This window comes from Phocoena sinus, chromosome 2 (assembly GCF_008692025.1).
Source record: "Phocoena sinus isolate mPhoSin1 chromosome 2, mPhoSin1.pri, whole genome shotgun sequence".
In the NCBI taxonomy this organism is placed as follows: domain Eukaryota; kingdom Metazoa; phylum Chordata; class Mammalia; order Artiodactyla; family Phocoenidae; genus Phocoena; species Phocoena sinus.
Window position 1 is genome coordinate 54,609,359 of NC_045764.1, and position 24,432 is coordinate 54,633,790.

General features: G+C 46.3%; 1 protein-coding gene across 1 annotated transcript in view; it reads left to right on the forward strand.

The window, feature by feature from the left end:
- ATP10A (ATPase phospholipid transporting 10A (putative)) overlaps positions 1-24,432 on the forward strand; it is a 176,257-nt gene that overhangs the window by 146,424 nt on the left and 5,401 nt on the right. The window contains 6 exon segments of the mRNA XM_032622097.1: positions 3,455-3,558; positions 3,639-3,765; positions 8,653-8,837; positions 14,551-14,878; positions 17,387-17,463; positions 20,631-20,756. Of these exon segments, the coding sequence (XP_032477988.1) occupies positions 3,455-3,558; positions 3,639-3,765; positions 8,653-8,837; positions 14,551-14,878; positions 17,387-17,463; positions 20,631-20,756 (947 nt within the window).

Consider the following 24,432-nt stretch of genomic DNA (forward strand, 5'->3'; position numbering starts at 1 on the left):
CTTCTGACCTCACAAGAAGCCCCTGTCCAAGCTCCTAGCACAGTGCTTGGTGTGTTATAGGCATAAAGCATAAGCTGGGTCCCTTTCCCTTCTCTCTGGTTTCTTTTCCTTAAGATTCACTTGCCTGAGGTTCAGTCCAGTGCCATTCTGTGTGGTTTCCCTTCTTCCTTCCTTCGTTGGGTCTTCATTGCTGCGCGTGGGCTTTTCCTAGTTATGGTGAGCAGGGTCTACTCTTTGTTGTGGTGTGCAGACCTCTCATTGCGGTGGCTTCTCCCATTGTGGAGCACGGGTCCCAGGCGCACAACCTTCAGTAGTTGTGCCACATGGGCTCAGTAGTTGTGACTTGCGGGCTCCAGAGTGCGGGCTCAGTAGTTGTGGTGCACGGGCTTAGTTGCTCCGCGGCATGTGGGATCCTCCCAGACCAGGGCTCAAACCCGTGTCCCGTGCACAGGCATGCGGATTCTCAACCACTGTGCCACCAGGGAAGTCCCTGTGTGGTCTTTAAGACACAAAACTTGTGGTGGCTCCATCCTCTTCCAAGGGCAAGGATAGAGGGGGAGGGATGGGCAAGATGTGGCGGTAACGGCTTCTCTCCCTGCTGGGCTGGGTGGGCTTCGTCCCGCACAGAAACATGTCAGTGTGGTCTGTGACCGCACCCTTGTCCAGGGCACCCTGGGTCCCCAGTGGCCCACCCTGCCTTCTCTCACTCATTAGTTTTGTTTGGACCAGTGTGGTTAAGGGCAGCATCACAGCCCCTGCACCCTGCTCCTGCTCTGGAATGCAACCTTCCCCTCCCCCTCTGGACAACTCAAGTACTTTATTAGTGTTAATTCCAGAGTCCCTCAGCTAGACATGTCTTTGCTCAAAGAACAGTCAGAATCTGGAAGAATGTTATCACAATACCAGGAGTAAATGGTAGTCAAAATTAAGATGACTTTCAGTGTCATCTTTTCAGGAAATTTAAATTCCTAAAGCACAATAATCTAGGGCAGTGTTTCCCAACTCTCTCTTTTTTTTATTATTGCCCCCTTAAGGAGTCTTTTTAGATATTTTTTTTCTAATGGCCCTTCCATGACATTTTTTTGTTTTGTTTTGTTTTGTTTTTGCGGTACGTGAGCCTCTCACTGTCGTGGCCTCTCCCGTTGCGGAGCACAGGCTCCGGACGCGCAGTCTCAGCGGCCATGGCTCACGGGCCTAGCCGCTCTGCGGCATGTGGGATCTTCCCGGAGCGGGGCACGAACCCGAGTCCCCTGCATCGGCAGGCGGACTCTCAACCACTGCGCCACCAGGGAAGCCCCCATGACATTTTAATGCCACAGATACGCTGTATATTTGTTTATGTACTGTACATGTATCTGTGCTTTATGCGTAATAAGATTTTTTGCCTCCAAGGGACCAGTCTTCGGTCTGTTGGGGCACTGTCTTCTCCATGAAGAGCACAGATCTAGAAGATTAAGAGTGTTTCGTGTGTCAAGGAGCTGACCTGGTTAGTAGACAGCCTTCCCCAGACCAGGGGCCTCACCACTGGAAAGTAGGGTTGCCAGATTTAGCAAAGAAAATACATTGACTGTCTAGTTAAAATTTAATCTCAGATAAACGACAAATAATGTTTTTAGTAAAATATGTCCTATGTGCTATTTGGGCATCTTATATTCTTATTTTTTGGAAGGTATAAATTATTTCTCACCTTTATTCTTTTTTAAAAAATTTATTTTATTGATGTATAAGTTGATTTACAATGTTGTGTTAATTTCTGATGCACAGCAAAGTGCTTGTTATAGTTCCCTGTGCTATACAGTAGGACCTTGTTATTTATCCATTCTATATATCTTTGCATCTGCTAGTCCCAAAACACCCAATCCATACCTCCTCTAGCCCTCACCCCCTTGGCAACCACAAATCTGTTCTCTCTCTGTGAGTCTGTTTCTGTCTCATAGGTAAGTTCATTTGTGCCGTATTTTAGTTTCCATATATGTGATATCATATGGTATTTGTCTTTCTATGTCCAACTTATTTCACTTAGTACGATAATCTCTAGCTCCGTCCATGTTGCTGCAAATGGCATTATTTCTTTTTTTTAATGGCTGAATAGTATTCCATTGTGTGCATATGTATCACAGCTTCTTCATCCATTACTCTGTTGATGGAATGGAATCAACATTCCATTCTTAGGTTGCTTCCATGTCTTGGCTATTGTGAATAGTGCTACAGTGAACATTGGGGTGTTCACTGAATTATATTCATTGAATTATAGTTTCTCCAGATATTTGGGCATCTTATATTCTGTCTGGCAACATTACTGGTGTAGGAGGATAGAAACTGCACTTTTAAGTATGACTTTTCCTAAACGGGAAGTTTATGTGCCTCCATTTACACCCACCTCCTGGACGAAAAGATGCCAGATCACTCTTAATGAGGTTTTGTTTATGTGAGATTCTCATTTCAACAAGGGATATTAGAAATAGTCAAAAATGTTATGAGGTTCTTTTTAAAATAACATCTAACTTTTGCTTTAAGTTTTATATTGAACATGTATACTACTGACAAGTAATGAAGCAAGAGGTGGGCTGAATCTACTGGTGCAGATGTTTTCTGGGCGCCCTTTCTGGAGGCTGTTGGAGTAAATCACAGTGATGTGACAGGGCACCTGTGACATTCCTGCTTAATGAATTGCAACAAAATTCCTGCTAGCATTCCAATTGCAGCCAGCTACAGTGAGGCAGAATGCGGAGGGCCACGTCGTCCTCACTGGCTCTGAAACACATTCACTCCTAACATACTTTTATCACACGAAAACTAAAGTGTCTTCTGCCTTCTCACTAACAATTATTGACCCAAGAACATGGTGGAGTTAAGAAGGTGTGTGTGTCACTTTGCCATGGATTCCACAGTGGTGAGGCTCAGAGTCAGCACTTCTGCAGTCTGGTAATAAACAGCAAGTCTGTTCCACATCTGGGTCTATAGAAAACAGAAAAGGGTGGATGTTTGGAAAAATCTTACTAGCTGATAGCTGATTTCTTAGTTGTTTTGTGTGTGTGTGTGTGTTTAAAAAAAAACACAATATAAATTTACCATCTTAACCAGTTTTAAGTGTACAGTTCAGTAGTGTTGAGTATATTCACATTGGTGTGCAGCAGATCTCCAGAAATTTTCATCTTGCAAAACTGAAGCTCTGTACAACTCCTTTCTCCCCTCCCCCCAGCCCCTGGCAGCCATCATCCTACTTTCTGGCTCTCTGAGTGTGATTACTTTAGAGACCTGAAAATGTGGCTGTTTTCTCTCCCTGGGTGAGAAGAGTACCCAGCTAGAACCTCTGATGGCGCTGAGCTCTCAGCTGCGGAAACTGCATATATGCAAACTCATTTCAACGGGCCAGGTGTCCTGGGAGTCCAGACCATTTCACTGGGCTCTGTTGTTCTCACTCATCCTTGTTTCTGCTCTTACTCCAACTTAGATGACGCCAGAGGAAGGCATCAAAAGAAGATCTGGAGCAAGACTCAGAACTACCTCAACTTGTACGCTGTGGAGGGCCTGCGAACCTTGTGCATCGCCAAGAGGGTGAGTAGGCGTGGCTTCGCGGAAGGGGCGGGGCCGGCCACGCGGCTCGGCCTGGGTGCTCATCAGCGGCTCTCACCCAGGTTCTGAGTAAGGAAGAGTATGCCTGTTGGCTGCAGAGCCACTTGGAAGCGGAATCCGCCCTGGACAACCGCGAGGAGCTCCTGTTTCAGTCTGCCATTCGCCTGGAGAGGAATCTGCATCTGTTGGGTAATTACGCTCTCCAGCGGGCGGGTGCCGCGAAGCCGGGTGGAGTTTGCAGCATCCTGGATGGAGAGGTGCCCTGGCTCTAGTCAGTGGCAGCTCTGCACACGCTAGGCTTGATGAAGGACCCCTCTGGCCTGATGCTAGCACGGCCCCCAGACAGGGCTGTGCTCGATTGAACGTTCTCCCCATGGCCCATTTCTGGGGCATCCTATTGGTGCCACCCTGCCAGGCACCACGACAGCACCCGACTTGCCTCCCCTGAAACCCTGCTTTCCCACCAAAAATAGAGATGAGGAGCAAGGCTTCTCAACAACTGATGCGTTAAAGGATCCCCCCAGCCCCAGGAAACAAACAGAAACCGTTGGACTCAACAGGGCTGCATTTTACATCTAGTAAATATTTCACAGATTTGATTTGGGTGAAAAAAAAAGGGGGCTCATTCTTACTAAATTGTGCCTGTATTTGCTACTGAGTTCATGTTAGTATTTATAAAAGCATTTATTGCTTTAGTATTTATTTAATTTATTATTTAAAATATTTATTAATGTATGTATTAAATTAGCTGGATCTTTGTATACATGCTGTCTGTGCTCTCACCAGGGGCTGGTTGTGGCAGTGCTGTGTATACACACTCCCCATCTCATGGTGCTGGTGGTCAGATGATGATACTCTTGGGGCATGAAGATACGGGGGTTCATCTTTCAACAAGAAAGGCCGTAACTCATTTGGCCCCCTTCCTAGGCAAAGGCATTGGGATATCTCTGTATCTACATACTTATATCTAATAGAATAGCTAATAGTCAGATATTTAAGAGCACTACATATACATACTTTATGCAATATTCTATTTCACCTACAGTGTCCTATACGAGGCCATGCACTATTCAAAAAAGCCCAAAGATCCAGAACCCCAGAGGCATCCTGAACGGTACTCAGGAGGTGAATTAAATGAAACACTTGGAAAATGGCTCTGCCTCCTCTAGATTGCCAGGTTTTGATTTCCTGAACTAGGACTGTTCACATCTGGAACATGCTTCTCCAAAAGACACTGTTGATAGACCCGTGGGATGCGAGGGGGTCCGCTGGTTGTCATGGTCCCCCCTCTCTGCAGGGTGTTCTCCCCTGGGACAGCTCTCCTCCCACCAACCTCTAACATCTTGAATGGAGTGAAATCCGCCTCCCGGTACCTTCTTCCAGGGGGCACTGGTCCTACCCTCTAGAGCAGTGCAGATAAAATCTCTTCCCTTTTCCACAGGATGAGACCTTAACTGTTTGAGAACACAGCTATGAGTCCCTGAGCTGTCCCTCCTCTGCCTGTCTTTGCAGGCACTCCTTTCTTTCTTTCTTTCAGAGTCTAGGAGCCCTGGCTCAGTTGTCCAGTCCTGGCTCTGCCGCTTACTGGCCAGGTGAGCCTGGGCACTTGCATCCCAGTTTCCTTATCTGCCAAGTGGAGGTAATAGTTCTGTGAGGATGAGCAGAGGGGATGCAGCAAAGCACTGAGCAAGGTGCAGGCACTAGGTCCAGCCCCACGTAGCTGCACGGTGAAGGTGATGAAGCTAGTGTTACTACTTCCATACCTGTGTGGCCTGGCTGGCATCTTCTGCACAGACTCTCTGCTGATTGGGACCACAGAAATGGCAAACGCACTAATCAGCCTTCTTCCTGCAAGCCAGTTCTTAAACGTGTACCATCCCCTACAACCTGGAATGTTTATGGTTCAAATGGTGAAGCCAAGCTGGAGAGTGGGAGAACCCCCACCTCAGTGGTCACCACTGCTTCATCCATGGGCACCGTGGATGATTTGTATTTGAGAAATGTGAAGTCAGCTTTTATATTTTTAATATCCCATACCAAATACCCCTTTTTAAAACCTTTTCATTTACGTTCTTACATTAAGTAACATCAGAGAGCCACAGGGCAAGGATTGTCATTCCCACTGTGTTCTTGAAATTTTCTTTTCCATAATGTTCTGGCCAAGAACCTAAATTCAAAAGACAACATTCTGTTCACTCTCCCCAGCATTGTTGCTGGTTTCTCCAAATGTCATCTGAAACTTTCCATTTGGTGAGATTTTTCCCCTCCATTGAAAGCTACCTGACATCTGAGTGCAGTGAAGTAAGGTGGCACTAGCTTGAACCCCACTAACTACCCTGGTTATGATACTCAAAATGCCAGGTTCTCCCAAGGATCAGGTTGTAAAGAAGGCGACATTTATTCAAAGTTACATAAATTATATTACAAACAAGCTACCTTGGAGAGCTGAAAGGAGATACTAGCTTCCAGATCATTTTAAAAGGACTGTTCCTCAGATTGCCTCTTTATTCTCAGCCATAGTTCACGCTGAGACAGACATGCTTTCCATAACTATATTTCTAAGTTCATTAATACCCTGTGTTTGATTCAAACATGCACATTATATAGGTGAGGGGTAGTCAATTAGGAACCCATTACTTTGGCCAATAAGCTCCTGAAATAAAGAAGGTATGTTTTCAAGGTGTTAGGTTTTCCCTGAAAAGAGGCAGACTTCCTCTGGATGGGAATTTATCTACAAGGTCTTCCTTGCTTTCTTTCTTGGTGGACACTTAACAAGGAGCCCTGGATGAGTGGCCAGAGTACAAGGATGGGAGATAGAAGGCCTTTCTGCAGAAAATCCCCATCTAGTGAAGAGTGGGTAGTGGTTGAGTTGTACACAAAGCACTGCATTGTAGGAAGTGCTATCCTACAGCAGACATGTAGCTCAGAGGTTTGGATCAGAGACATACCGTAAGGAGAATGCTGGCCCTTCCCTGGCTAACTCACTTCCCTCACCCTGCTTTCCACACCTGTGCTGTGGGGATCATTGTAGTTCTCACATCTTAGGGAAGCTGTGAAAACTTTTTCTGGCATATAGGAATCCATCAAGGTTAGCTATGGTTATGATTATTCCACAATCATTATTATTAAGTATGAATAAGACACTATGAACACGCAGAGGTGGCAAGATCATCCCTTCCTCTTTCCCCCACATCAGAGAATATATTCTAGCAGAAGTGACACTTAGGATGCACTGAGAGATGTCGACTCTTTTGGATGGTGAAGATAAGGAGCCAGGGATGCACACTCTATACTAATGTTAGAGCCACAGAGCTGGGGAAGGGGAGAGGGGCCAGGAGGGTGGTCAGGGCCATGCTCACCATGAGCAAGCAGAAAAGTGGTTCCATTCCTAAGCAGACCTTGAACCCCACACCCCTGCCTGGTCCTTCCTGGGAGGACTTAATGGTTCAGAGCAGAGGAAATCTTGGGTGCAATGTCCCCTCCTTTCTGGGTCCTTCCCAAGTTACCACTTAGCCTTCTGGTGCATTCATCAAGTGTGGGGTTGGCCCAGGTCCAACACCCCACACAGGCTGCATGAGATGGAAGAGAGAAGACAACCAATTGCCCCTGAGGGGGGCTTCTGGGGAGTTGGTGACACTGTTTCCTGAGCTCAGGGCTGACTACACAGCTGTGTGATTTGTGAAAGTGCATCAAAGGGTATACTTAAGAAATGTGCACTTTTTGTATGTGTGTTCTACCTTGACTCCTTCCTCCCCGCACCTGCCACCTCACCCATTCAAGGCAGAGAAAAGGAAATGGTGTCTCAGTCATTTCAGGCTGCTTGAACAAAACTTCCATAGACAAGGTGGCTTAAACAGCAGACATTTATTTCTCAACAGTTCTGGAAGCTGGAAGTCTCAGGTCAAAGTGCTGGCCAGTTTGGTTCCTGATAAGGGCTGTCTTCCTGGTTTGCAGACGGCTGCCTTCCTTCTGCATCCTCGCACAGTAGAGAGAAGTCATCTCCTTTGTGTCTTTTGCTGTGAGGGCACAAATCCCATTCATGAGGGCTCCATCTTCATGACCTAATCACCTCCCAAAGGCCCCACCTCCTAATGCCATTACCTTGGGGGTTAGGGCATCAACCTATGAATTTTTAGGGGGGGACACAAGCATTCAGTCTATAACAGCATCCCAGCACAGGGAGTAGCATGCATAAAAGAGAAAGACAAGGCTGACAAGGAGGCCTCAGGCAATGCTGCACATCTAGAAGGAAGGTGAGACCATCTCACCAGGTTGGAAATGGAGGGAAAAACAGGCTGGCCTAGAGGACACTTTTCTGCATTGAGTAGTATATTTTTCCCAATATACTGAGAACTGCATGGGAAAATCTGCCCCTTAATCATTATTTTTGTGGAAAAAACATTCAGGATAATGTTGCTGATCGACAGCTAATGGTAAGCATTGTTGAGAGCAAGCACTGTGGGTGTCATTCACCAGAAGCTATCTGTGAGATGGATACGTTTTTTTTTTTTTTTTTGCGGTACGCGGGCCTCTCCCGTTGCAGAGTACAGGCTCTGCATTCTCAGGCTCAGCGGCCATGGCCCACGGGCCCAGCTGCTCCTCAGCATGTGGGATCTTCCCAGACCGGGGCACGAACCCGTGTCCCCTGCATCGGCAGGCGGACTCTCAACCACTGCGCCACCAGGGAAGCCCTAGGATGGACAAGTTTTAAAACTTTTCATCCCTCAGAATATGGTCACTCCCACCATCTCCCCACAAGCTTCGTTTCCAAGCTATCTGTAAAGTTAAAAGTTGTCTGCATGTTAGAAAGCATTGGAGGTGCTCTGTTGTACGTCCAGAGAATTATGTTCAGTGCCTCCCAGGTATCCCTACCATGTGGAATCGAGAGCTAGTGAAGGAGCCCCCATGTCCTGAATGAGGAATCACCCGAGTGCTTCCAGATAAGATGGACCACAGCAGGGCCCAGTCTGCAGGGTGGGGCCAGCACCTCTGCTGTGTTGGAGTGAGGCATTCATGCCGGTCAGGGTCGGGGCCCATGAGCAGGGGGCTTACCCACACTGTTGTACCTTTGACCAGGTGCCACTGGGATTGAAGACCGCCTGCAGGACGGAGTCCCTGAAACCATTGCTAAATTGCGTCAAGCAGGCCTGCAGATTTGGGTTCTCACTGGTGACAAACAGGAAACAGCCATTAACATCGCTTACGCCTGCAAACTGCTGGACCACGACGAGGAAGTCATCACCCTGAACGCCGAATCCCAGGTCGGTGGATGTCGGGGAGACCCACTCTGTCTGGGCAGCCTCACACCCCACCAGCCCCAGAGCAGAGCAGGGAAGAATGCCTTCCATTTCTGGCAGCCGCTGTGAGGTGGGCCTTTGCCCTCTGCTCTGTTTGCACCTGTGTTGTGTTTCTGGCACTCAGAACGTGCTTGTCATAGACTTGGAAGATGTGGAATTTGCTGGGATTTCTTAGGAACGCGCATCTGGGCTTTATAATGCAAAGTTCAACCCACTTTTTCCTGAGATACTTTCCAGCCAGCGGTATCAGAGAGTGTTTTTCATGAGGTCACATGGAGCCAGGGCAACAGTCCATTCTGCCTTGGTGTCCTCAGGATGGCATGTGTTGTCTCACGGGTGCCCCAGTAGCATGTGGGTTTTCATTTGTCACATCTATTGACTGAAATCCCCAAGTGTGGAGGGTGGATCTCTTCCCATACGCCCTGGCCGGGGCTCTGATTCCTCGAGTGACTGACTCTCCCTTGGAACATCTCCTCCAGCAGATGACAAAGTCTAACTTTTATGGATCATGCTCTAGGTGTCACACTTAAGATGTGCCTAATCACAAAGATTTCTCCTTTATTTTCTTCTAAAACTTTTATAGTTTAGCATCTCAGCTTTAAACACAGTCTTTTTCGTGTAGAATTTCGTCTAAGGTGTGAGGTTTATATCAAACTGCATTTTCCTGCATTATTCAGGCACCGTTTGTGGACAGTCTTTTTTCCACTAAATTGTCTTTACACCTTTGTTGAAAATCAATTGGTCCTATTTGTGTGGGTCTATTTCTAGACTTTCTATTCTGTTCCCTTGATCTGTGTGTCTGTCCCTTCACCAATACCATGCTGTCCTGTGGGTTTTTAAATGTCTTAAAATAGGCAGTGTTTTGTTTAATTTCCAAGTGTTTGGAGTTTTCCTACTTTCTTTCTGTTACTGATTTCTATTTGAAACCTATTTTATTGATTTCTATCCATTATTGTCATAGAATATGCTTTTTATGATTTTAATTCTTTCATATTAATTTTTTTAATGACCCAGGGTATGGTCTATCTTGGTGAATGTTCATATGCATATGAAAAGGATGTGTGTTCTGCCGTGTTGTTGCCTCGTATATCAATTAGATCCAGTTGAGAGATGGTATGGTTCAATTTTTCTATAATAGGGGTCAGCAAACTGTGGCCTATGGGTCAAATCCAACCTACCACCTGCTTCTGTAGAGTTTTATTTGAACACAGCCTTCCCCAAGTTTTTATATACAACCTTTGGCTGTTTTCATGCTATAATGGCAGTTTTGAATAGTTGCCACAGAGACTGAATGATCTGAAAAGCCTGAAATAATTTACTCTGGCCCCAAATAGCTACTCCAGCTATTTTGATTTCTGTTTGCATGGCATACCTTGTTTGATCCTTTAGTTTTTAATCTACCTGTAGCATTACATTTGAAATGAGGTGAGGTTTTTTGTTTGTTTATGGTTTTTTGGTAGATAGGTCATGTTTTCATATATTCAGACAGTCCCTTTTAATTGGTATGTTTAGATCATTTACATTTATTATAATTATCAATATGTTTGGATTCAAGTCTACTATTTTATCTTTTGTTTTCTTATTATTCTCTGTTTTTTGTTCCTCCATTCCTTTTTCTACCTTCTTTTGGGTTATTTGAACATTTTTTAGTATTTCATTTTAATTTGTCTCTTAATTTGTTTCGACATCACTTAGCTTTTTTAGTGTATTTTCTAGGATTACACTATGCATACTTAAGTTGTCACAGTCTACTTAGAATCAGTGGGATGAAGAAATCTTACCACTCCATGTGCCCCTTACTCTTCCCCCTAACACTGATAGTGTCATATATTACAACTGCATAAATTGAAATCCTCATCAGATATATTTTTTCAATCTAAAAGCATATTTTAAAGAAATCAAGAGGAAAAGAATGGTCCATTATATTTAGTTAAAATAAATTATATTTACATAAATTAAATTATATTTACAACTTCTGTTGCTTTTCTTCCATTTCTGTTGTTTCAGGTTTCCTTGTGGCACAATTTCCCTTCTCTAGGAAGAACTTCCTTTATCTAATTTTTAGAGTAGGTCCACTGGTGGCAAATGCTCTTGCTTTTCTTCATCAGATAATGTCTTTATTTTACTGTGGTACCTAGTGAGAAATCAACAGTCATTTGAATCATTATTACCCCATAGCTAATGAATCATTTATATCTGGCTGCTTTCCTATGTTTTTCTTTGTCTATAATTTTAAGTAGTTTCATTATGATGTATTTGGGCATGGATTTCTTTTGATTTATAATCTGGGACTTGCTAAGATTCTTTAATCTGTGGGGTTATGTCTTTCACCAGATTTGGTAAGTTTTCAGCCATTATTTCATCAGATACTTTTTCTGCACTGCACTTTCTCCTCTTCTGTAAGACTGATGACATGAATATTGGGTCTTTTGTTATTTTCTCAAGGGTCCCACAGGTGCTCTTCAGTTTTCAATTTTTTTTTCTTTCTTGTTCAAATTGGATAATTTCTCTTGATCTGTCTTAGAGGTCACTGACTTTTTCTTCTGTTATCTCCATTCTTCTACTGAGCCCATTTAGTGATTTTCTAAAAATAAACTTTTTATATAGAACGGTTTTAGATTTACAAAAAAATTGTGAAGATAGTACTGTTTCACCTATACATAATTTTGCCTATTATTAACATCTTTACAATTTTTAATATGGTATTGATATACGGTTACTTACTAAAATCTGTGCTGTATTCAGATTGCCTTAATTTTTACCTAATGTCCTTTTTGTTTTCCAGAATCTCATTGAGGACTCACATTACATTTTCTTTAAATTAATTTATTTATTTGGCTGCGTTGGGTCTTAGTTGCAGCACACAGGCTCTTCATTGCAGCACACAGGCTTCTCTCTGGTTGTGGTGCTTGGGCTCTAGAGTGTGCGGGCTCAGTAGTTGCGGCACGCAGGCTCTCTAGTTGTGGCGCGTGGGCTCTAGAGCGCATGGGCCAGTAGTTGTGGTGCACGGGCTTAGTTGCCCCCCGGCATGTGGGATGTTAGTTCTCTGACCAGGGATCGATCCCACGTCCCCTGCATTGGAAAGAGGATTCTTAACCACTGGACCACCACCAGGGTAGTCCCCAGGATCCACATTACATTTAGTCGTCATGTCTCCTTAGGCTGTTACTGGCTATAACAGTTTCTCAAACTTTCTTCATTTTTGATGACCTTGACAGTTTTGAGGATAGATACATTCAGGTGTTTCGTAGAATGTCTTTATATGGGAATTTGTCTGATATCTTTCTCATGATTAAAGTTATGAGTTTTGGGGAAGAAGACCACAGACAAAGGGCCATTTTCATCATTTCATCACATCATATCAAGAGTACATTCTATCAACATGACGTGTCACTGTGGATATTAATTTTGTCAGGTTTCTCCCCCATAAACTAATTCTCACACTGTCCTCTCTGGAAGGAAGTCACTGTGCACAGCTCACACTTAGAGAGTGTGGGGGTTATAATCCCCTTCACTGAGCACAGAGAAATTATGTAAATTATTTATGTAATCCAATGATAGACACGTAAGTGGAATCCAGTGAGCTTTTCATTTTCGTTAATGTGTTTTGGGTGTTCTAAAATTTTTATTTGATTCCTCTTTATATCTTCTGTTTTTTGCTGAGACTTCCTTTCTATTCATTTCTGGAATTTTTTCTTACTTCTTGGAACACTTTTATAATGGCTGCTTCAGAGTCGTTGTCAGGTAATTCCAGTATGTGTGTCATCTTGACATTGGCTTCTGTTGATTGTCTTTTACCACAGGCACTGAGAATTTCCTAGCTCTTTATATGCTGATAAATTTGGAGTTATGTTGTGGGTATTTTGAATGGCACTCTGGTCATTTTAAATTTGGAGTATGTGGATTTTTTTAAGGCTTGATATCAGTTCTCTTGGGTGCAGGCTGCAGGCTCTGAACAGCCTTGGGGTGTTGATTTCAATGTCAGTCTTGTTTGGCCTTTGCCAAGCTGTTAGAATCTGTCTCACATTTTTGCCAAGCTACCCCCTCCTGACAATTTTTCCAGTACTTTCTGATTCTCTGGGACTCCCTCTGGCATGAAAGCTGGGGTTTGAGTTACCTTGATCTGCTTCGTACTTCTGCACCGACTTCCAGGGCCAAGTGGTGGCAGGACAGACAGAAAGGAGGGCAGCCATTGCCTTGCTGTTCTAGGGCCACAGATGCTCTGATAGGAAGGAAGGACCACCTCCCTCAGAGTCCCCAGCAACAGATGGCTGTGCTACCACTGTTGTTCCTACTGCTGCCCACAAAGCAAAATTGCCTGGGGCTGGGTTCAAGAGAATAGAGGAAAAAATAAATAAAAATGGGGTTTCCTCCATTTTCTCTAAGCATTGGAAGTTCTCTTTTCCTCTCCTCAAGCCAGAAGTAGAGGGCTTCTAGAGCTGGAGCTTTCTCTGTCCCTGCCTCGGTGCCCACCTCCAGCTTCCGTGACACCTGGGTCCAGGTGACGGCCTGCCAGAGTGACAGTGGAAACCTTGCAGTTCAGTGTGTTTAGAATGCCAGTCTTCTTCCCCAGCCTGACAGCTGCTGTTTACTCTGAGTACTCAGAGTGGCTCTATGAATCTGTCCAGGTGCCACAGCTGTAGGGGAGCCAGGGTGTGCTTGCTCCATCCTAACTTGTCAGTGCCTTGTGCTAGGACCAGGGCATCCATGGTATTCCTGCAATGAGGTCCCGCATTCTCTGCAAGGCCTTCTCAGTCACCACCACTCCCAGCCCTGCCTGGAAGCAAGTCTGCCCCTCCCTGTATCCAGGGACATTTTGCACATGCTGGTCAGTGACTTGCTGTGGTCATGGGTGTGTGTGTGTGTGTCCAGCTGCCTGCCCATCACTCAGGGCCAACAGCTGCGTCTTCTTGGTCTTCTTTTCTCCAGTCTCACTCAGTTTCCTCGATATAAAAGGTCCTCAGTTAAGTGCTTGTTGGACACACCTGGATTCCCACAGTGCATTGTAGGAAGCTGCTCACTAACCTGTGGGCTACTGTCCATCCGTGGAGGACCAGGAACCACTTGAGTTCCCTGGAGTGTGTTTGTTCTTGGAAACACTTTTCCCTCCTATGCCTCTGTCCCCTGACCTTGCAGGTTCCCCAGGAAGTTTCCCTATTCTTTCTGAAACTCAGATACAGCTTTGGAAGGGCACTGCCAATTCAAAGCCTCAGTAATTAGGCTTTTTTTTTTAACTTCATTTTCCTGAGCTTAGGGAGACACTGATTACTCTTCTTTCAGAGCTAATCACAACAGAAGCTTTTATTGGTACCTCACTAGGAAACAAGAAGGGCTGAGTAAGGGCCTCTGAGGACCATGGGGAAGTGCCTGGAAAGCTCCCATAGCCTAACTAGCCAGCAGCTAGCCAGTCTGGCCAGGCCTCCCAAAGTGAAAATGCTTTGTCCTAACCTCTACACAGTATAATGGAATCAAGTAGAGCCTTATAGGAACCCTAAACCAACTCAAATCCTTTCATGTTGAAAGTCATCCACTTCTACTGACTTCCCAGGCTCAGGAGAGCCACCTCCTGGGCAGAGCCTGCAGCCTGGGTCCCTGGAGATTCTCAGATGTGTTGTGCGGGTAGTCTGGTCTGTGATGCGGCCGAGTGACCTGCACCATCCTCTCGTGTCCGTTTCAGGAGGCGTGCGCAGCCCTGCTGGACCAGTGCCTACACTATGTGCAGTCCAGGAGCCCCCACAGTGCTGCCGACAAGACCGCTGGTGGCGTGAGCGTGGGCTTCTCCCCCCTCTGCCCGCCCTCTGCAGCTGCCATGTCTGGCCCCAGCCTCAGCCTTGTGATCGATGGGAGAAGTCTGGCCTACGCCCTCGAGAAAAACCTGGAGGACAAATTCCTCTTCCTTGCTAAGCAGTGCCGGTCTGTCCTTTGTTGTCGCTCGACTCCCCTGCAGAAGAGCATGGTGGTGAAGCTGGTCAGGAGCAAGCTCAAGGCCATGACTCTGGCCATAGGCAAGTATCCAGGCCGAACAGCCCCCACCTCTGCAGCTGCTTCCTGTCAAAGCATCTTGAATTTCCTGCCCCTTCTACGCTATGCCATAGGATGGGAAAACGCTTCCTTGCTCTTTTTTCTATTTATAAAATCACACCTGGTACAATGAAACAGGCAGCCTGTTCCAAATATAAAGCTTGGATTTGAAAGCCACAAAATGTACTAGCAACAGATATAGCTACATATTAGGAAGTCAGTAATTCAATGGTGGTTGAAGAAGATGGAGCTTATTACTGTCTCCTGGGCGACAGAAGACTACTGTCCAGCAGCCTCGGCCACAGTGGAGCCCAGCACACTAAGCACGACCCCAGGCCAACTTAAGAAGAAGGCCCTTTACAGGTGCTTCTGATGGCCGTGAGCCGCCTGGAGTCCAAGGCTTCATCATGCTGCACGACCCAGCGACTCCAGGGTGATCAGAATTCCCATCGCTTCTTGTCTGCTGAACTTTGTTTCAAGACAAGCATCTACCCTCCTAAGGTCTGAATAGTTGCTAAATTTTGCGTCATTTCCTTAAGGACTGTGCATCTAATGGTGGTTTTTCCTTGCAGACTGTTGGTCTGGAGAGCCTTCTCGGCCCCTCTTCCGTGCTGCACGGTGCTCACCTGTCTCCCCCAGGGGAGTGTCCCCACGTCTGATACAGGTCCAGCCTCCAGTGAGGTTCAGGGACTTGGCAGCGCCACCTGCTGGTGAGGGATGGGAGAGACTGCAGGTAGCCCAGGAAAAGAGATGATACGATCCCCGGGATCCCCCGATATCAATATCAAACAGTTTGTTTTCCCTGCATATAGAATGAACACCGGGGTGAGAGTTGGCTCTGAAATAAAGCATCCTCACCAATCAGTAATAGTTACTGTATTTTCTACAAAAGCTCTGTGACAGCCCCTCCTTGATGACGTAGGGATTGCAGCCCTGTCATACAGGACACCTCATCAGGATAGTTGAGGCCGGTGTTGAGCCCAGTCCGTGGGGGATGGCCTTAGCATGGTCGTCATGGAGACGGCCCTGCACATCCCCAGGGCCGTGGTATCTGCTAAGGGGAGTGAGTGTGTGTTCATCTGTGGCCCCTTGGTTCAGGCTAAGACAGGCAGCTCTTCTGTGGCCCCTCCTCAGGGAGGCTGTCTCAGGACCACCTTTGCCCTCATGTGCCTGGAGGGGCCTTTAGGGCTCTCTGAGCAAGTGTTGGAGGGAGAAGCTGAGGAGTCTGCAGGCTGGGTCTGCACCCTTACCGATAACTTTGCTCCTGTGTAACATGAGGACAGTGCCCCCCAGTGGGGCTGGTGTAAGACCTGAATGATAAAGCACATTTTCACTGCCTGGTCAGTGCCTGCTCAGCCACTGAATCACTGATGTGTGGCATTCATTTAGGAAAACGGAGGTAGAGCTTGGCTGGTTAGAAAGAAAAGAAAAAAACAGAATAGAAACTCAAAAAGGAAAGGGAAAGTAAGGACCAATCAACTTTAGTTCATTTCTTTCTATGAATTAAAGCATGGATGTGACCTAGTCCTGGGCATCCAGCGGTTAATAATCCAGAGAACATCATTGTCTACATATCTCATTTTGAATGGGATGGTCTGGAAAAAACTGCAGAGGTTATTGCTTCACAGAATTTCAATTTGACAAATATTGACTCATCACCCATGTGTTGGGCCCAGTGCAATAAAGAACAGAGGAATCACAAGGGAGAGATGTCCTATAGCCATGGTCTGAGATACTCTGACTTTATGTATCTACACTTTTTGCATATTTGAAATTTGGGAGGTACTTGGTGATGTGGGCCCTTCTGCTGCCTTGTTCCAAGAATGGTCACTATCACTGAATGACAATGACTTTAAGTCTCTGCTTGCCTTTCCCTAAAGGTGTCCAGAGCTCTGACCTATACCCTATATTCCTACTCATTTTCTGTGACTGAATAAGTAGACGGTCTCCTTTATCACATGCTCAAAGAGCCCAAGGGTGGGCACAGTAGCTAATAAGTTAGCTGGACACTGATGTACAAAAAGAGCTCCACAGTTTGTTTGGGCAGAGTTGAACCTCCTTCGTTCAGTTTAGAAAACCACTCACCTGAGTATGAATTGGAGTACCCTTGACTGACATGTGACAAAGTCTGGAGTGGTTCAGGAAACAGCAATGAAGGTGGTGGTCATATCTCTCCCTGTGCTGGATGCCACGTGAAGGGCTCTATTGGTGTATGAGCCAGTAGCTTGGAACGTGTACTAACTAGAAAGGGACATGCTGGCCACCGCTTGGAAATACCTCCTGGTGTGGCTGGTGGGTGCAAGCCTCCCACTAGGCTCTTTCTGACTGCATAACTTGGCTCCCCCAAGGCAGACTCTGCACTGCCTCTTCCTCACTCCTCCCCAGGACCCTTCACAGGACCCAGCTCACAGAGAATCCATGAAGATCCATCAAGCTGATTTGATTCTGTGCATCTCAACTCAAATGATTCTTCCTGCCCGTGCTGTTTCTAGGAGATGGAGCCAATGACGTCAGCATGATCCAGGTGGCAGACGTGGGCGTGGGACTCTCAGGCCAGGAGGGCATGCAGGTAAAGACCAAAGGGGCTGTCCTGGGTGACCAAGGGGTCCTCACACTGTGAGCTGTGCTGGCCTTCTTGTGGGCTCTGTGCCGCAGAGCTAAAGGGTTGGACTTCAGTACAACTGGTGCTCTCCTTCTGCTAAGCCAGTGGTAGGAGACCAGCTCTTCATGTTTATGAAGCCATGTGCAGTGAATGTGTCTATTAGTGTATTTCTGTGAAAAGGTGGGATGGAGCGAGGCATGGTGAGTCATCGCCTTTCTCTGGCTGTCAGTGGTTCGTCCCTCAAAGGCATTTTTTACTGCTCCTGAACATTAGTGATACCATTTGAAGAATGGACTTTGCTGTAGGACTGTTGTATCCTGGTGTCACTATAAAGGTGGAGTGCAGCCATCCTTGCTCATGTGAAAATTTATTTCTGCATTTTTCATTTGCCACTGTGTTGGTTCCTGACATGTGATCCAGACGATGAACAAATGAGTTCATTAAAAATGTACTTCTTGGGCTTCCCTGGCGGCGCAGTGGTTGAGAGTCTGCCTGCCGATGCAGGGGACGCGGGTTCGTGCCCCAGTCCTGGAGGATCCCACATGCCGCGGAGCAGCTGGGCCCGTGAGCCATGGCCGCTGGGCCTGCGCGTCCGGAGCCTGTGCTCCGCAACGGGAGAGACCACAACAGTGAGAGGCCTGCGTGCCGCAAAAAAAAAAAAAGTACTTCTTGGGACTTCCCTGGCAGTCCAGTGGTTAAGATTTCGCCTTCCAACGCTGGGGGTGTGGGTTCGATCCCTGGTCGGGGAGCTAAGATCGCACATGGCTCGTGGCCAAAAAAACCAAATACATAAAACAGAAGCAATATTGTAACAGATTCAATAAAGACTTTAAAAAAAATGGTCCACATCAAAAAAACAAATCTAAAAGAAAAAAGATGTACTTCTTTTGGATGTAACATTACAACAATTGCCAACATTTGATTAACTTTGAGTCACAGTATTTTTTAACTTGGTGGAGACTTTCAGGAACAATCTATCCAGTTGTCTTCTTTTAAAAATCAGCATGTTGGTCACTGGTCATTGGTCGATCTCATTGATGCATTCAGTCAGTAATTAGCTATTGAGCACTCATGTGCCATGCTCGTGCAGGCTTGTTGATTTTCTCACTTGACACTGAAATCGCAGTAAGGTGGAGAGTCCTGAGCCAGAAGCACGGTCGCTCCATCTTGGGCCCATCTTCAGCATCTTCTTACTCTCCTACTGCCCCTCCTCTGACTTGTCTTACCTTATTGTACATTTTCCTTCCTCCACGAAATTGAAAATAGAGCCCAGCTTGGACTCATCCGTGCCTCTTCATGGTGCCATGCACATGGGGGAAGCTCAAAGCACATCTGTTGAATGAATGAACAAAATAGTTAATTCCTTCTGATTTTTTCAGCATTGCCTCCTTTGCATTCATTTCCTAGAGTGAAAAGCTACCCAGGGCAGTGCTTGTAAACCACATATGCAGAGAAATGCACCCAGTGAATCCACTTTGTATCAGAGTCTCTAAGGTTGAGCATGTGGGTGAGGTGGGCCGTGAGCTGCCCCCACTGCATGGCCTCAGGGCAGGAGCCAGAGGGGTCTATGAGCCATGAAAGAGGTGTGGGGATCAGCCAAGCTGTATTGAGACTTGGCTTTGAGTGGACGTGACTTCTGCGTGGGGTGTTACTGGATGCTTCTGTATTGTTTAAAGCTATACTTCTTTTTTAAGGGCACATTATGTAAGATGGCAGTAAGACTGGACACCTTTTCTTACTGCTCTAAGGGCTCAGGTTACCCAGGGGAATGTGGCCCTGTTTGCATGTTAGTCAGTCTGATAAGGAAAGGGACATTGTGCAGAGCTCTCTGGGAGATGCACTTTGTGGGGCGCTGTGGCCGCAGGGACCCAAGGAGTCCAAGCTGAGTCCCTGAGGAAGAGTGAGGGTGATTGCAGCTCCCCAGCTCAGCCAAGGTGGGAAGGGTGTCCAGGGCAGAGAGACAGAGGGGACCAAGGAGATTCTGTAGCTCTGAGGTGCTCAGTCTTTGTAGAGTCTTCTGGTCAACGATGTTTGTTGAGTGCCCCATGGGCCAAGCACTGACTGGGAACTAGGGCTGCAGGGTGATCACAACATCTACTGTCCTAGCTCTCATGGGATGTTCAGAAAGTCCAGAGAGGGAAGACAGAGAAGTATTTTAAACTTACACCAGTAGTCATAATTGTAGTGAGTGCTGTGAAAGAGAAACACTAGTTTCCCTGTTGAGGATGTGATGGGAGGCTCTAACCCAGCTGGGAGCGTTGGGGAGGCTCCCTTGACGGAGGAACAAGCAGTGTGTTTGGGGTGTGAAGGTGGAAAGTTGTGGCCAAAGGCTGGAGAAGCAGGGAAGGCCTGGAAGGGGAGGGGTCTATCTGCAGTTCTCAAGGGTCAGGGCTGCTTCTCAAAGACCCCCTGGGCCTCTCCTTAACTCGGTTTAACAACAACCCTTTGAGTTTTTAGACTGACTCCATTGAGGACAGGGACCCTGTGTGATGGTGTCTGTCTCCAAGTCTATGCCTGGCAACTGGAGGGTCTTAATACATGATTTTTGAGAGGATGAATCATGGAATAAATGAAGGAAGGTAGAAAAGATGCACAAAACCCTTGACTCCTACATGTTGACAGGAAGAGGGGTAAAGACATTATTTGTTTTCAGATCCTTGTGTTTGGGTTCAGAAAGCAGACATTCTAAGGCTTCATTCTTTTCTGTCATGCATAACGATGTTATTCTGTTGCACAGATGGGACAACATCATCACCTACTCTTTTCCAGGTGTTGTTTAAGGAAGTCCATAAAATTTGAAAAGCAGACTTAACATCATTGTGTGGAATAACCCTCAAAGATAAGCAGAAATGTATGGAAAAGAAAGCATGGAAAAGAAAAAGCAAAAACTTAAAAAAATCCATCAATTACATATATTTGAAATCTTAAATGAGTCCTCTAGGGTGATATCCCTAAACTAGAGTGTTGTTTAGATTGGATTTTTCTTAAATGCAGGCATTCATCAGGGAGACAGTGGTACAGCCAGCTCAGACTGGATTTCTCCGTCCATTTTGTGCCTTGTGTTTGGGGGGAGATGAGACAGACCTTAGGCGCAGTGAAGGGGCACCAGTAACGGGCACTCTCTCCCTTTCAAGGCAGTGATGGCCAGCGACTTTGCGGTGCCCAAATTCCGGTACCTCGAGAGGCTCTTGATCGTTCATGGACACTGGTGCTATTCCCGACTTGCCAACATGGTGCTGTACTTCTTCTACAAAAACACAGTACGTATTTGGTGCCAGTGTCAAGGATTTTTGATGTGAAAGGCCTGAGATTCACAGGACCATCACCTGAACGTGGCCGGAGGGCTACCCCACAGCCTCCCATTGGTCCCACCCTACTTGACCTTTGTGGATTTTCCCCAGACCTGGCCTGGTGTTGTACCCTGCAGGCTCAGAAGTCTTAACTCACCTGCACCTCTGAGGATGGAAACAGGTAGATCCAAGGAGACGTCCACTTGGAGCTTTATAATAAGAAGTAGAGTGACCACGAGGTCCAGGGGTTTGCATGAGATCATCAGCCAGTGAGTGGCTGAGGTTGCATGCAGTCCCCATCCATCTGACTCCAGCTTCCAAGCCCTTGACCACTCTGTCCCTTGGTCTCTAAGGAGTGGTCTGTCGAGGTGCCCACAGACAGGAGTGCTCTGATTGGTGCTCTCTCCAGAGCAGGCAGGGGATCAGAAGATAAGCAGGAGTGTGATTGGCAGTCCTGGGTCAGCATGCGAGGACTCAGCCAGGCTTTGATCCTGATACTGAGCAGTCTTCGAGAAGCCTTTCCTCATTCCCCTGGCTGACATGAATATACATACTCCTATGGCTGCATTGTTGCTTCTGTATTTGTCAACAATAGGCATCGTCACATTTTACCATAGTTTTCTATTCAGGGTACTTCCACACTAGACATTGATGCTCTACTACAACTTACTACACTCTACTACACCTAGTCCACTGCACCGTCTCAATAAATATGCAAATAAAATAATTTCACTTGTAAATCCAGGATTAACATGGACGGTCCAGGGACTTCCCTGGTGGTGCAGTGGTTAAGAATCCACCTGCCAATGCAAAGGACACGGGTTCGAGCCCTGGTCTGGGAAGATCCCACATGCTGCGGAGCAACTAAGCCCGTGCGCCACAGCTACTGAGCCTGTGCTGTAGAGCCCGCGAGCCACAACTACTGAGCCCACATACCACAACTACTGGATCCCGCGTGCCACAACTACTGAAGCCCACACGCCTAGAGCCCATGTTCTGCAACAAGAGAAGCCACCTCAATGAGAAGTCTGTGCACTGCAACGAAGAGTAGCCCCTGCTCACCACAACTAGAGAAAGCCCACATGCAGCAACAAAGACCCAATGCAGCCCCAACATTAATTAATTTTTTTAAAAAAGAAAAGATTGTTCAGAACCAGTGAATGAAGCATGTGAAGTGATAAAAATTTGATTGTGACCTAAACTGATTTCATAGAAAATTGTTTATTCAGATACAAATGGGCTTTGATATAGCAATTATGGCATTGAAGCTTTGGGGTCCAGATTTAATAAAGTAGAAACAATCGGGAAAAAAATGTGCCCACCCTGGGCCAGTGGGAAGGGGATGCCAGCAGGCACCCTCTCTGGCCAGCTCAGTCTGTAGTTGACCCTTCAGTTAGGGCATTCCCAGACCTGGCTAGCTCAGGACAGTTCTGTCTCTCCAGGGACTCTGATCCAGGGCCCTGGTCCATTCCCTGTTGACCCTAACATTTAAATCTTAGTTCTTTCACTACTGTGTCCTTGGCAGACAGCTGTATGGCAGCCATAGTCCTCCAGGCTGGACCACATGGCCATTTCAGGACCCTACCCTACTTGTAAGTGAGGTATAGACGTTCTGCTGAGAAGTTGCTGGATTGCTACTTGTCCGTCTTGCATCTGATAGCTTGTGGTTGAATGTACAAACAAGGAGACAAAGTAAATAAACTCTTGGGGTAACTGACTCTGCAGAGTAGTCCCATAAACCTACCCTGCTGAAATCCATAGCTCCAAAGTCAAGATCATCCTGTAGTCTTGTGAAACAAAATCAAATAAATTAAAAGGTTTATTTGTTTATTTCTAATTCCATTTTAAATCTCCATGTTCACTCTGAACTACCATCAGGACAGCTCTTGTGCATGTTCTTATAGTTTGTTCCAGAGGCTTAGACCCACCTTTCTCTTCCCATCTCCCACCTCCTCACTCTCACCGATTATTTTGAAATGTCTTCTAGCAAATTAATACAGATATTTAGGACCAATCATGGCATGTCTAATTTTATAAGTTGGGTCTTGGAAATAAATTGAGATTGGGTTCTGCCTGGGACTCAATCCACACAAGGATGTGCCATGCTGTCCCTGTCCTTGTCAGATCACTCCCTTTTTTCTGACTGCGTGGCATTGCTTCCCTAGCACCCCCCCTCCCCACCAAGCACACAGTTGCAAACCTGGAGGGTCCCAGCTCCCAAGGGTGTAGGAGGGTGCTTTGAGTAAAGGTGAGCAGGGCTGGTCAGGGTGGAATCCTAGCCCCGTTTCTTTAGTTCATTTGCTGTGCAATCTGGAGCGAGTTATTTGCCTTCTGTGGATTTTGTTTTCTTTATCTGAAAACAAAACAAAATGGAACACGTGAATTGAACTCTGCTCTCTGTAATTCCTAATGAAAAGTTCTCAGATTGAGGGGATGGCATTCAATATTTCAGTTGCAGATGAGGCCCAGAGTGGCCGCCTGCAATGGTCACTGGCTCCTGCCTGCCACGGTGAATCTGTCCTCACGGAGGGGACAAGGAAGGAGAAGGGGTCCCTGTTTTTATTCTGTATAAGATGCAAAGCCTCTGTTAACAAGTACTTAATCTACTTGAGAAATTCGAGGATAATCACTCTGCCTCCCAAAGTGAGAAATTCATTAGTTTTAGGAATAAGTTGGCCTTCCTTCCAGTAAGGAGTAGAGAAGAAAACTTTCCATAGCAACAGTGGTTTGGGGAGAAGGCTTTTGGGTACTGCAGTAAAAAAAAAAAGTCTCAGGTATCTAAGTACTTTTCCTCCTCTTTGACTCCACTTGCTCACTGATGAGTCATTAGGCTGTGCCTGAGGAGGTGGGAGAAAGAAAAGCAGGCGTGGGTGTGAAAAAGGGAGGAAAGTCAATGAAAAAGCCAAGTTTGTCAGTTTTCAGGGTGGAGGGGAAAAGTTGCATTAAGTCGTAGATTGAAACAAGTCCTGGAGGATCTGTGTCATTAGAGGTGATATCAGTGTAGACTATCATTTTTTCTGATCTTTGGAACAAGCCATTTTCAGGTCAGGAAACCCGAGCTCAGAGAGGTTAAGTGACTGTGTCAAGGTCAGAAATGTGCACAGCGGCAGCTCCAGAGCCCACACCCAGGCCGTTGTATGCGGTGCACAGCAGAGAATGTTCTTCCACCATGGCTCCTCCAGGCCACGAGTGGTTGAACAAGTTGGGTTTGTTACTCATACAATGACCATAGTCCAGTCGTTTGACATCTTGGACCTCAGTTTACTTTCGTCTAAATGGGGTGAGCACACTGGCCCTGCTTGAGCCTCAAACAAAGGAAATAGCCGTCCTGCCGACAGTAACGACCACAAAGCACTGATGAGCATCTCAGCGTGCAGGAAGCTCTTGTGAGTACTTGAAGGTGCATTAGTCATTAATCTTCACCACAACCCCACAGCTAAGTACCATTGGTGTGCCTATTTCACAGACAAGGTCACTGAGGCAGAGAGGGGCTAAATGGTCTGTGCCAGGTTGCACAGCTAATAAGTGTAGGAATGCTTTGCAATTGCTAACCTTCCATGCGCCCCATAAAACATCAGGCCATGGATGTTCAGTGATCAAGTAATAGTGGGAAGAGGTCCACCCAGCTCCTACTGCGCATGGGAGG